A 13,784-nucleotide genomic window follows, 5' to 3' on the forward strand; every position below is an offset into this window, starting at 1 on the left:
GGCGCAAGCCCGGGAAGAGCGTGAGCGGGGCCATGTCCCCATTACCACCCCTTGACACGGTCCTGTAACCATGTGCGGCTATGGCCAGATCCCGGCAGACGTTGCCCTAAAAAATCATCGTCACCTGGTCGCTAAAGGGCAGCGTGCAGTTCATGTCCAAACGGTCATCACCTTCCAGTTTCAGCAGTGAGTTTCCAAGCAGTTTCTTTTTACATGTGAAAGAGAAGAGAAAGAAAAAAGGAGGCCACAGTGAGGCTGAACTGTTTGTGATTGGACTGTCCAGAGAGACAAAGGCAAGAACAGAGGAAAGTTTAATGCCAGGGAGAAGGGCAAGTTACTCCTGCAGACACTCAGAAGCACAGACCTGCTTCTGACTTGCCCCCTACTTTGATCTGCGCTCAAAAGGCAGGACCTGAATGTTATTGGTGTCTCTGGGTGGTGGTTAATTAGCACTGGGGCCATACCTTGGTTTAGATGCAGAACTAAATGAGCACAGGAGACATAGATTCTGTCACACAAAACAAGCCAAAGCTGAAGGGTGTCACTGCAAAGGGTTAATAAGCCATGTGGACGGTCCTTCCCCTCCAGGCGGCGGCACAAGTGCAAAGCCCAGTGTCAGCGGCGAACCAACCCGCTCCTGAGTCTCTTTACCTGAGCCCACGCGGGCAGAGGCTCGTAGGAGGTACAGTCACGGCCCTATTGTACACACATGGATGGGGCGTTCAGTTAAAGGCTCACACGTGGGAGATGGGTCATCAACACAGGACTTTCTCGTGAGAGGGAGGCTGGTGGCTAAGGACTTCCGACTGCTAACACTTAAAGTGTTTATTAGGAGCTAAGTGTTTGAAAAGAGCTGTTGGGTCTTTGGTGGTGGAAATGCCAGTGCGTGATGAGCACTGTTTGTATCCTGGAATGTTCCAGGAAGAGTGATGCCAATCAAGGCCCACTCACGTCTCTTAACGTCTTCAGGAGAAGTAGGATTTCAGACCTGCCTTCGGAAGAGTAGATCACGTAAAAGCAATTGAGCAGGTTATGAAAAAGCTTCCTGAAAAAGACATGGCTTTTGGCAGCCCTTTGTGCTGCTTGTAACACAAGCCTTTGAACCATGTAAACGCATCAGGGTAAAGGAGAGAGAGCATTTCCTTGTAAGTAATTTGCAGCTGTGCTGCCAGAACTGAGACCTAGTATGCCCTGAAGAACTGGCTAATGGTGCCAACTCCCCCATTCTAGAGGGTTCAGGTGGGGGGACCTGTGAGGCCAGACCCCACCTGGGAGCCTGGATCTCTAGGGGCACAGAATCCCATCACCCTTCAGAGGGGGAGGCCGAGGGGACCCCCACCCAGTCAGCCCCCTCTACAAACACAAGCTCTGGCCCGCATGCATACTCACAGCATCGGCTTCTGCCTTTTCCCTAGACACTCTCCCACCTGCCACAACTGACTCTAAGGCGGTGACCCAGCGCTGCTTGTCGGGAAAGCTGGGAGCCAGCAGGTAAAGGGTCCTCCCGGGCCAGCAGGTGGTATGGGGGTGAGACTCCATCTTCAGGACATAGGGGACATCTAGGAGATTGGGCAGAGAGCACAGGGTGGAGTTCGCCCACCCCACCAGGAGGGAGGGCCAAGCCACCCAAGTCCCAGTTACTTAGCAGAAGTGGAGGTGGGGGACGGGGAGCCTCCTTTGCAGGCTGATCCTGCACAGGTCCCCCTCCCACCCGCGCTGAAGGCTGCAGCCCAGCCCACCTCCCGGGGGCGGGGGACTGCCGCCCCTCACCTGCTTTGGCTGTGTTTGCAAGTTCAGAAGCACCAACGGCGCCATGAATAGACACGTCCCCGTCGGGAAGGCACAGCTCAAATTCTTCCACCGGCCTCTGTCCAGCTTGGTGCAAAGAGGAAGGGCAGAAAGAAAAACAAAAGAACAGGAACAAGAACAAGGGGAGACGAGAGGAAGCGAGAGAGACGGAGTATGCGTGGAGAGGGGCGCACGAGAACAGAGGAGGGAGGAGATGTGCGGAGAAGGCGGAGGGGGAAGATAAAAACAAAAGTAAAGTGTGTCAGATGAAGAGCACAGTCAAATTTCGGATGACGATGCAGATTTAGGGGTTAGTTGGCTGAGGCAGAAGTTCTCGGAAGGTGTATTAGCAGGTGGAATCTTCAGGGCAGCACCCTGCAGGGTCTTCAGAGGGGAGACCTATAGACGTGAGTATCGTACCAATAACCTTTAGCGGAGTCATTTGGGTTTTAATTTTCAAAAATGGAAAATTCGTAGAAGGCTTGCAACGCAGTCCGGAAAACAGAGCCTTCACGCCAAGACTGGGAGACCTGGGCCAACCGCGTGCAACGAGATTCCCCGACTCATTAATTTACCTTCTCTGGCTTCGTTGTCATAAATGAGGACTTTGGAGCCCTCCAAGACTATGTACTTCCTGTCCCAGCCTTGCTGTCCTCGCTTGTTATTCCTGGGAAGACAGACGTGAGAAAGAACTGTTTGAACTTGGAACAATCAGGCGGGAGCAAGAGTGGGGAGGAGAGGGAATCCCAGTAAAGATGCTTCCCTGGAAAACAACAGGAATGACATGCCGGGGTGGGGAGGGAAAGCTTCTTTTTACCCTCTGGCTTGTGGGGCTGGCCATGAATTCAACTGATATAAGACACGTGAACAGGAGAGAAGCACACACATGTTTAATTTTGTGTGTACGTGGGAGTCTCCACAAGCAAATAAAGCCCCCAGAGCAGATGGGTCCAAGTGCTTATATCCTAAGTCAAACGAAGAGCAGTTAACTGTGGAAAAGTAACACGGTCTGTGCGCATAGGTTTCTCCCCACCGGCTTTGCCCCTGATCTGAAGATAAGAATGCTCCTTGCCTCCTGCTGCAGGAAGAGCAGCTTTGACATGGGAGTTTTATATCCTAGTTTCCAGGAGAAATAGGGGAGGTAGGAGTGTCCCTCTTGCACCCACTGTTTTCTAAGTGCCTTTAGCTCAAAACAATCCTTTACCCCAAAGTGGCCTTTTCCGGACCAGCACATCCTGCCACCCTTCACCAGCCACTACTTCCCCACCCCCTGCCAAGCCAAACCTCCCTGCAGCAATACCTGGGCACCTTCATCCAGCCTTCCAGGTGCAAGCTGCTGCTGGGTTCCTTGGACTGGAGACCCGGGGAGTTCATTTTGTCACGGCAGAAGGCCTCGGTGAAGTGTGTGGCATATTCGGCTGGCAGGCCACAGGTAGCTGGCAAGCACGTGGAGCACTTGGGATGGCACATGACCTGACATTCTAGGGAAAAGCAGTGAACAACCTGAAAACACACCCGATTGATGGTGGACCATTCCCTGCCTCCGCCAGCCAACCCCCAACCCCCACCCTGCCTGGCCCTGCCACCCAGGGCATCCCTAAGCCTTCCCAGGAGCCAGGCCCCTACAGAGACAGCCAAGCTCTCTCAATCCAGTCTTCCTGGCTTCTCCCAGGCTGCCACAGACAGGTGTGCAAAGGACACATCTTCATGTCCTTTGGACACATCTGCACAACTCCCTTGAAGCCAGGACACAGCCTAAAGGCAAGGAGAGACCAGCCTGAGGGAAAGGAGGCTGGAAGTTCACAAAGCCCAAGGCATTTTGCACAGCCAATTGGAGACATGGGCTGAAAATATAGATAAATTCCCTCCTTGAACATGGGGAAAACAGTGTCCTCCACCTGAGACTAAACGTGAAAATGAATGCACTATATGATGGGCTTCCCTGATAGCTCAGTTGGTAAAGAATCTGCCTGCAAAGCAGGAGACCCAGGTTCGATTCCTGGGTTGGGAAGATCCCCTGGAGAAGGGATAGGCTACCCACTCCAGTATTCTTGGGCTTCCCTTGTGGTTCAGCTGGTAAAGAATCCGCCTGCAATGCAGGAGACCTGGGTTCGATCCCTGGGCTGGGAATATCCTCCTGGAGAAGGGCAAGGCTACCCACTCCAGTATTCTGGCCTAGAGAATTCCATGGACTGTATAGTCCATGGGGTTGCAAAGAGTCGGACATGACTGAGTGACTATATGATGAGGAATGTTTAAATAAGAAAAAAAAAAAACACTGTTGGAGAGAACTTTAAGTGGAGCTGCACAGGCGCCCCACCACAAATGCACAGTGGCTACTCTTACCGAGACACTTGGATGCCTGGCGTCCGAAGTGCACGGTATCCAGACACACCGCGCACTTCGTGGCTCGCATGTTCAGTCCCACGTTGAACCGGTGAGGGATGTTGTGGTGCATGCGCTCCTTAAGACGCCGGCTGAATTCTGGAGGGAAATTTTATTTTAAAAAATCAGAGTGCTGCAAAATAATACCATCCAGAAAGTGAAAAGACACCCACAGGATGGGAGAAACATTTGCAAATCATCTCTCTGGCAAGGAGCCTGTAGATAGGATGTAGAAAGAACTCTTATGATGCAATAATAAAAAGACAACCCAGTTAAAAAGTGGGCAAAGGATGTGAACAGATGTCTCTCTGAAGAAGATAAATAAATGGCCAAGATGCACAGGAAAAGATGCTTGACATCATTCTTCATCAGGGAAACCCAAGTGAACACCACAGTGAGATGTTAGTTCACGGTCACTGGATTATCTAGACTCAAAAATATGGGAAATGGGTGTTGATGAAGATGTGGAGAAATGAAAGTCCTCATACACTGCTGGTGGAAGAGCAAATGGTGCAGCTACTGTGGAGTCCAGAATTACCAGATGACCCAGCAGTTCTACTCCTAGGTCCATACACAAGAGAACTGAAAGCATATGTAGCCACAAAATTTGTGCACAGATGTTCACGGCAGTATTATTTATAATAGCCATAAAGGGAAACAACCCAAATGTCCATCAACTGATGAATACATAAACAAGATGTGATAATCACACAACAGAATGTTATTCTGCCATAAAAAAAAAAGCGAAGAACTAATAAATGCTACAAGATGGATGAACTGGAAAAACATTATGCTCCACAGAAGAAGCCAGACACAGAAAGTTATACAAGATGCTTCCTTTATGGGAAATGTCCGGGACAGCAAATCCATGGAAACAGAAAGCAGACTGGTGGCTGTCAGAGGTTCCGTGAAGGGGGAAATGGCAAGTAACTGCCAATGAGTTTAGGGAGTTTTTTTTGGTGGTCGAGTAGAGGGACCAAAAATGTTTTAAAAATTAGAATGTGATGATTACACAACCTTGTGAACTTACTTTAAAAAAAAAAATCACTGAATTATACATTTCAAACAAACGGATTGTATGGTATGTGAATTATATCTCAATAAAGCTGTTAAAAAAATTTAGAGCATCTTAGTGACAGATTGTGAAACTATTTTAACACTAACAGATTTGTCTAGATTTATATGAATCAAATTAAGATCGCCATTATCTGGTTATTAGGAATTAGGTTTTATTTAAAAACACATTCCCAGTAGGAGATGGTTAATACGATGCAATAGCTGTTTGTGAGCATAAAGAAACATATGCTTCTAAGTCAGTTGTTTGTAAATATTTTAGTTGTGAAAGGTATGTTTTCCAGATGAGAGCATGGAGAGCTTTCCAGAATCCAATTTAAAAATCACCATTCTTGAACATATTTAAATAATTTTAAAGACTTCATTTTAGCTTCTTGCTTCAGATTATTTCATAGAGAATTTCTGTTCAATACAAGACCAATAATATGTTATAATATTTTCATAACCAAAGTGTGAGTAAACAAATACAGCAAATGAACCGAAGTAAGTTCCAGATGTACCAACCATGGTTTTGCATTAAATATTAATGTAAAACATGAAATTTGCATCCTTGTAACTGATGAGAATTCAAGTATGTTTATACTATAGTAAAAAAAAAATTACTATTCTGAAATACAGACTTTCTGACTATTAAATACATAGACTGACTGAAGAAGTCCCCTTTCGTGCCCAGTTCTTCCATGAATAACATCTTTTTTAAAAAATCCAAGTTTTAAGCCTCAAAGAACTGATTCTTGCATTTAAATTCCAATCAGTTAAAACTAACAAGATTGATTTTTTTCTGTTTAGAAGGCTCCTTTCTCAATAGTGACCTAACTAGGTAAAGGCAGCTTTAAACAGAAAAGCTCAGGATCCAAATTTCTGAATCCAAATTGGATTCTCCGAACGACATTGTCTTCTTCCTTTAACAGAAAAGTTGTGAGGAATAAATAACATAAATGCACTCTGAACATGCCATGCACACAAAGGAGATGCTTGGAATGTTATAGACTACTCGGGGAGCCGCTCTGTGCAACCTCATGGAAGAACACAGGGGCCAAAATGATTTTCCTCTGTGTTAACAGCACCACTTTGATGACTTAAGAGTGAAGCTCTTTGATTCAAGGTGTTATGTAAACATGGGAAACGAGATGACATCATTACTAAAGAAGAAAGAAATGACGACAAAATTCCATCGAGACTGGCAGCTGAAGTGGGTTGACAGTGATGCCCTGATATTAAACCACAGCTACTCTGCTCTCCCTGTGACTTGCCAAACCAACTTCCTTGGCTTTTTTTAAAGTCCATCCCATCTCTAGGTAAATAGAGTATATTTGAAACCACAAAGAAAACTCCTCACACCACTGGTATAAACTGGCACAACCAACCTTCAGAATACACAAAACCTGTAACCCAATGATTCATTTCCCAATAACTTATCCAAAAGTCACAGCACCCATAGCTGTGCAGAATGTTCATTGCAGGGTGTGTATGGAAACAAGGAACTGGAAATATCCTAAATGCTTGTCAACTGGGGTCTGGATTAACAGGTGAATTACAAACCCCCCACCATGGAATACCACTCAGCCCTCTAAAAAGATGGGGTCAATCCATATGGGTTAATATGAAACCTGCTAAGAAGACGTTTTAATTAAAGAAGAAAGATATTCTGCAGTGTAAAGCACTGTGGGCTGATACTTATGAAAGCAAAGAGGACTATTATTTTCTCATATCCCTTAAATATGATTCTATGACACCTAAATAATACAGACATGCAGTTAGTTCATGAGCTATGGCTGGAAGAATACAATGGTTGACTCTGGGTAAGGGAACTGGGGTAGGGAGAAGGCTCACTGCTTATTCTTTAGCCCTCCATATTATCACTTGTCATTTTCACCCTAGGTCTGCATTTCTCAGTCCATTTAAAAAAAAAATGTGAATGCACGTCCAGTGGCCCCTTGAAAACGTACCCTCTGGAGTGGAAGACTCCTTCCTGCGACTAGACGGCGGGGCGAGCAGGCTCAGGGCGCTGGGCTGGTGCTCGGGTGACCGCACAATGGCGGACATGGCGATCTGCTGCCTGGCGGTGGCCGGCGTAGATGGGTGTGGGTGATCCGCGGCTTTCCGGTGGGCAGCTGGGGAGAGACCAGTCCAGCGCCTTTAGGTTAGTGGGGTCCCCGAGAAGCCCCAACCAAGTGGACTGCCCAGGGGCTGGCTCTCAAAGGCCCAAGACCACAAGGACACCCGGGGTGCCGTAGGGGCCACGCCGAGGGTGCCGTCACCACCGGGCTGGGCTAGTCTCCTCTCATCTGCTTGACATGGGCCCTCGGCCTGGTGCACCGCCCTCGCTGTCCAGAGCGCCCCTACCTTCCTCCCGGGCGGAGCGGAGCTCAATGCGGGTCTTCTGCAGGGCTTCCTCGAGCTCCGCGCAGCGAGCTTTCTCCTTCTCCAGAGCCACCTTCAGCTCATTGTACTGCAGAGGAACCTGTGTGGGCAAAGCAGGGTCCTCTTTCCGTCGACTAAATAAACCCTAGCAATGGAAACAGAGATATCTCCTAACTCCTGGAAACTGGCACCGGGAACGAACCACAGGGACTCTGCCTCGGGACGAGCAGACCATGGGAGCCAGGCGCATACTCACTGCAAGCGGTTTAGTAAAAATGGCATGAAGGGGTGGGGGGACTGAGCCACAGCCCCTCCCAGCTGGCTGGAAAAAAATGGGGGTGCGGAAGTTTTCACCGAGAGGGTTAAAGATGCTTGAATTGCCACCACCTCTTCCTTTAGCAATCCCAAGGAGAGCCATTTCCTGAGACTTTACCCTCAAAAAAAATGGAAGTGGAGGATGGAATCAGGAGAGATGGTTCAGAAATCTTGCCTTGAATTTGTCTCATGATGCTTAGTTATAAGACACAGAGATGAGGGGTTGCTTTAAAAAAAAAAAAAAAAAAGATACTAAAATGATGTCAACACAAGGGGCTTATGCCAAGAAAAAAAATGCAAATGGAATATGTATTGTACATGGGAGAAAAAAGTGAAACATAGGATAATGAGACTGAAAACAAAATTAACAACCAAAAAACACATGGGAATACCCTGACTACATCAAGTGACATAATCAGATAACAGTCCACTGCTCAAATAAAGATTCCACATCATCAGCACATACAGGCACAGCCACACAGCACACGGGGAGTCCTCGCCCACAGCCACCACTGCTGTCCTCTCCTGCTGCTACTCTGTTCTCCGGAAGGAGAACATCCGGATCCTAAGACCCCCTTCAGCCCATCCCCCAGTAGCCGGTCGTCAGAGGCCTTCCTATACCACCACCAGTGCTATGCTGACATCTGAGTGCCTCGGGAAGTTTCCAGCTCCTTAGAGACCTTCTTGAACTGAGAACACCTGGCCAAAAGTACCGTGAACGCTGCAGTGGTTCAGGGAAGCATGCTTTGGGCTTATTAAAGATCTTCCCGTGTGTATCTATCAGCCTGTCCATCTGTGTCTCCTGGCCATTGTTTTAAATTGTTATTGTTTTAAATTGTTACCGTTTTAAAGGGAGGGATGGCGCAGCACCCCGTGGAGGGGACAGCCATCCAGTCCGACACTTTGGGCAGGTCATAGCAGAGCTCTGGGCCCCAGTTTCCTACTGACCCAATCAAAGGGACTGAGCAGATGATGTCTAGTTTTTCTGGAGTCCCTTGTGCATGACCTGAGATTCCTTCTCAGGCCCCATAGAGATGACCTATTAATACCTCTGGAATCCCATCCCTGTGACCTAAGAACCCCTGTCTGTCTAGAATCCCATGTGTGTGCGTGGTCAGTCTCTTCAGTCGTGTCCGACTCTGTGCGACCCAGTGGACTACAGCCCGCCAGGCTCCTCTGTCCGTGGGATTCTCCAGGCAAGAATCCTGGAGTGGATTGCTGTGCCCTCCTCCAGGGGATCTTCCCAACCCAGGGATCAAACCCGCTTCTCTTACATCTACTTACACTGGCAGGCGGGTTCTTTACCACTAGCACCACCTGGGAAGTCCTAGAATGGCACGCAAGTGACCTCTAATCTCTCTAGAGTCCCTTACACACAAGCAGAGAACCCCCTCTGGAATCTGGGATGCCAACCTGAACATTAGGCCTTCCTCTCTGCTTCCTCCTCCCCAGCTGCTTGGGAAAAAAATCTCACTCCTTCACAGAGGAAGGCAGCACAATTGTAAAGGCCATGAACATAGCATAGTGTGTCACAGATTCCAGAGTGACTGCCTCTCTTAAAGAGCCATTCTGATGATCTCAAAGCCTCTTTTTTCAACCCCAAACAAAGAAATTGTGCATTTTGTTTTCTCCGATGTTCCTAGGATTATCTACCCCAGTGACCTTCACGGAATCATCATGATTGAGCAAAACTGTCCACTCCCTGCTTTTCAAACCCTCTGACCCACCTTTTTCTTTTTGGCGGGCTGGTCCATTTTGGCTTGCAGAAAATCGATGAGTTTGGTTTGTTGGGAAATAGTGCCTTCCATTTTCACCTTCTCATGAGAATAGAGAACCTAAGGTTTATGAAAACAAAAAGCACCTCAGATGCCGAAAGAAGTATATTTTTAAATTTGATACTTTAATAAGAAATAAGTCATTACGACACTAACAAATGAAAAATTCAACACAAGCCACACTGAGCCAATTGTTATTTACTTAGTCCTGATCTTACTGCCCACCATCCCCTACCCAACAAAGACAGACTCAAGTACAAAGATACTTGAAAAAGCAAAAATAGCAAATGGTGAGTAGAAGAATCTAGAGGGTGGTCATGATAGAAATTTCCCAGCTTCTCTTAACATTTGAAAAGTTTTCGTGATAAAATATTGGTGAAAATACACAACACAAAGAGACTGCTCATCTGGCCAGGTGGCTTTGAACCATCGCGCTTTGCCTCTGTAGACAGTTTTTCAGTAAGCTCCCAGTGCTGGTTCTCACCTGAATGTTTTCCAGCTGATATTCCAGGTCACTCCTTTCTGTCTTCAGCAGATCAGCCCGATCCAGAGCTTCTTGCAGCCCTTGAGTCAGACGGAAAATATGATTCTTCTGCAGGTCCATCTGCTGCTGTAACTTGGCTTGCTGGTGGGGGGAGAGACCAGAGAGAGAAGCTTCAGACCACACAGAATGCAACACGCTCCTTCACTGTCCCTGCTCAGACTCATTTCAGGTGTGGCACCAAAATTTCAGCTCATTCCAGGACGACCAATTGTCTGATATTCCACAGCGATGCATGAGCAGTTATCTCAACCACTGTTGAGAGAACTCACTTTGTGATTCTCCATGTGGCGTACACAAATGGGAGTCATAGCACCTTTAACTCAAAGGGCGCCGCATCGGTGCGAGAGACCAACAGGCACACCAACAGCCACGGTGGAAGGAGATGCTGTGCCCATGAGGAGAAGGAGGACGATCCCAGGGTCAGTACGAGTGTCAGTAAAACCCGTGGAAAACAAAATTCTGTTTAGTATACTGCAAAGAGTTTTGTGCGAGAACTCTCTCTCCAATTCTTTTTTCCTACAGTGGAAGTCAACCAGAAAATAGGGCAGGCGATAAAGATACTGGCTTTATGGCTCTCTTACCTAAAGTGCTTCTGTTTCTAAAAAGCAAAAGAGAACAGCTATCCTGACAGGGTACTGCTTGGTTTCACCCAACCCCTGGAGTCCAGTCTAACCATACTAGCGGTGACCCAAGCACCCCCTTCCCCAGGGGCCTAGACCGTCTGCAGACTGAAGGGCAGAAAGCGGTAAACAGCCGCTCACCATCACCATGGGGCTTTCCCAACAGGCGAGGGCAAACCTCAGTGCTCTCTGCCCCAGCAGGCCAAGAGCTACAGACAACCTCAGAATCTGCAGAAACCTCACCACCATATTTCTCTTCCCTCCACTGATGTTTGCATTTCCATTCCTACTCCTCAATGACCTTCCTCTTGAGAGGCAGCTGATTCTGAGGCATCATGATGTCATGGAAAAGAACCTGGGCTTTAGAACATTCCAGACCCTGGTTCAAATCCTGACTTTTTAAAAAAATATTTATTTGGCTATGCCAGGTCTTAGTTGTGGCAAGTAGGATCTAGTTCTCTGACCAGGGATCAAACTCGAGCCCGATATTGGGAGCATGGAGTCTTAGCCACTGGACCAACAGGGAAGTCCCCTGACTTTAACTCTTATCAGTCCTATGACCAGGGGCAGCGCACTGCCTCTCAGACGCTCAGTCTCTTCCTCTGCAAGTGGGGGTAATGACCCCCTTCTCTGGGTGACACATCGAGCCCAGTGCCCAGCATACAGCAGGTGCTCGATGAATTTCAGCGCTGCCTCCTTCATCCTTCTTTCTTCTCTCAATCCAGTCCAGGTGTGCCCCTCTCACTTTTCCATCTGCCCTTCCTACCCCAGCCTACTCCACCAGCCCCTCTCCATCCATCCTCTGTAAAGCAAGAGGTACTGATACTAACTCAAAATCATCTGCCCTGGGTGCATGACCTAGAATTTCTGAATCAAACCACAGAACATCCTAAAATACAAAGAAAGAAAAGAGAGAAAACAGCGAAGATAATCTCTTCCAGGGAGCTATCTGTCCCCTGTAGCACAAATGATTACTTCTGCAAATTACCCTCTTTAGTTCCCTTTTGCTATTTTAGGACAACACTAATTACTAAGGCAGGAAGCAGAGAAACAAGTACTAGGGACAAGAATCTGTTTGGTGACAGCCAGGCCCAAAATATTTCTCTAGAATCAACACATCAACTGTCCATTAGCTTTCCAAGAAACAGGCTGCTTATTTACTACAATAGAAACAAGTAAGAGTGACATTTGTGCTCTTAGAAAGTAAATAAATGAAATGTTTATTATAAAGTAAATAAAAATGAGATGTTTTCCAAAACCATTTACCTGCTTCCCAGAGAGCAGTAAATGGAGGTTATTCCTGGTTGGTGTTAGACTGAAAGGAGGGCTCCAGCCACGTGATGAGATCTGTCCACCGATTTTATGATGGTGACAGGAAACTGGGAGGAAGCACAGAGGAACTAGACGACAGAACTAGAGTATGAAGCAACCCTGGTAACTGGGAGGATGGATCAAAACCAACCGGAGAAGGTTTACTAGGATGGTATTTAAAAAAAAAAAAAAAAGCTTTGAATAAATAAAGATGTTTTTAAAAAAACAAAACAAAAACATGTAGAAAGGCTAGTGGTGATCTAACAGATCAACGGGTGTCAGTGGTGTGATAAGCCACCCAAAGAGCCCAGGACAGTGGTGGGGCCAGCCCACTATTCTTGTGTTGTTCAAACCCCAAGGACTTCCAGAAACTCTGTTCAGAAAGATAAACCTACCACAAGAGAACATCCCAATCTTGGTGGGACTTGAAATGTTTCGGTTAGAAAAGAGAAGGGTGGTATGTGCTAAATTAAACATGAGTTATTTTTTAAAATAATAAAAAAGAAAAGTTATTTTTATTACTAATCAAGTAATATGATCATTAATCAATATTAACTTCCTACTTTGGTTGGACATGTTTTGCTATAATAGAACCAATGGTTGGAAGTTACAGGCTTTAGTTTAAAACCAGAAAGGACTTTCCAAGAGTTAAGAGTTGCCAGAAAAATGAGTTGGGCAATCTTGAGTCACTGTAAGTCTTGAGGCCCAGGTGCCCCAAGGCCCGCCTGTGAGGGGGGCTGGGGAAGGGATTCTCTACCTCGGAAGGGGGATTATTTGACAGGATTAGCAAACGGACTTGGAGTTCTGGCATTACTTCCAAGTCGGGACTAGTCATGCCTGTAGACAGCAGTGTCAGAAAAGTTTCGGAGGCCACTTTGGGCCCAAGAGAAAAGATTTGAGAGAAAGCTCAGAGTGAAGTCTGCCAGGGAAAGGGTAAAAGGAATGGTGGTTCAAGTGCTAGGAATTTGCACTAAATGACACAGAAAAATTCTCTCCAACTGTGACACTCTGATTCTGGCCCCGTTTACAGGAATCTGTACCTGATAGACAAGACAGGCAAGCTGAGCCCCTGACCACCTGCTGACACAGGGCCCACCCCAAGCCAGGATGCCAGCCGCATCCTTAATGGTCAAGATCACTGTGTTGCCTAATGCTCTCGGCTGTCAATGAGATCTGCCTCCAATCCAGTGCAGCCAGATGTCTGTGTTCAAAAAGCCCTCTGTGAGGTGCAGACAGGGGAACTGGAAATGTTCCCCAGTAGTTTTGGAAGTGAGAACAGGGGACTGAATCAGAATGCCAGCCTTCTATTCCTAGTCTTGGCACTGACTCACCACGTAACCTTGGACCAAAGCACTGAGTTGTTGGGGCCAACGCTCTTTCCTTGGAAGGAAAAGAGGACAGGCGAGATCACTGATTATTTCTGTGCTTCCTGTTTCCAACGTATGTCCAAAGTGGGGACACTGCCTAGTCATTCCAGATAAAAGACCATTCTTTCATCAGTCTCTATCTTTTGTCATTCTCTATTTGACAATCAGAGCGATTTAAAAATTTCTATTATAATATTCTGAGAGTCACCTTTGGTGAACTTTCCACCCATGTGTGCGTAAT

At 46.9% G+C, this 13,784-nt stretch overlaps 1 protein-coding gene and 1 non-coding gene across 37 annotated transcripts in view; one reads left to right on the forward strand and one right to left on the reverse strand.

Annotated features, from left to right (window-relative positions):
* Window positions 1-13,784, reverse strand: part of CIT (citron rho-interacting serine/threonine kinase) — a 166,935-nt gene that overhangs the window by 13,793 nt on the left and 139,358 nt on the right. For 23 of the 36 annotated variants that reach the window (XR_014068484.1, XR_014068485.1, XM_081539829.1 and 20 more), the window contains 10 exons: window positions 10,186-10,326; window positions 9,654-9,761; window positions 7,594-7,711; window positions 7,197-7,361; window positions 4,135-4,272; window positions 3,089-3,269; window positions 2,364-2,455; window positions 1,771-1,875; window positions 1,390-1,559; window positions 125-205 (listed from right to left, as the gene is read on the reverse strand). Coding sequence is in view for 34 of the 36 variants with exons in the window: in XM_081539829.1 (XP_081395955.1) it covers window positions 125-205; window positions 1,390-1,559; window positions 1,771-1,875; window positions 2,364-2,455; window positions 3,089-3,269; window positions 4,135-4,272; window positions 7,197-7,361; window positions 7,594-7,711; window positions 9,654-9,761; window positions 10,186-10,326 (1,299 nt within the window). In the remaining 2 variants the exon portion in view is untranslated. Of the gene's footprint in view, window positions 1-124; window positions 206-651; window positions 697-1,389; window positions 1,560-1,770; window positions 1,876-2,363; window positions 2,456-3,088; window positions 3,270-4,134; window positions 4,273-7,196; window positions 7,362-7,593; window positions 7,757-9,653; window positions 9,762-10,185; window positions 10,327-13,784 lie in introns of all 36 variants that reach the window. The other 13 variants (XM_081539816.1, XM_081539809.1, XM_081539833.1 and 10 more) reach the window with 3 other exon arrangements.
* Window positions 3,728-3,799, forward strand: TRNAC-GCA (transfer RNA cysteine (anticodon GCA)). Its single transcript has one exon. It is a non-coding gene; the product is annotated as a tRNA-Cys (tRNA).

Source organism: Giraffa tippelskirchi, chromosome 11 (assembly GCF_054371585.1).
Source record: "Giraffa tippelskirchi isolate mGirTip1 chromosome 11, T2T-mGirTip1v1.2.pri, whole genome shotgun sequence".
NCBI lineage: Eukaryota > Metazoa > Chordata > Mammalia > Artiodactyla > Giraffidae > Giraffa > Giraffa tippelskirchi.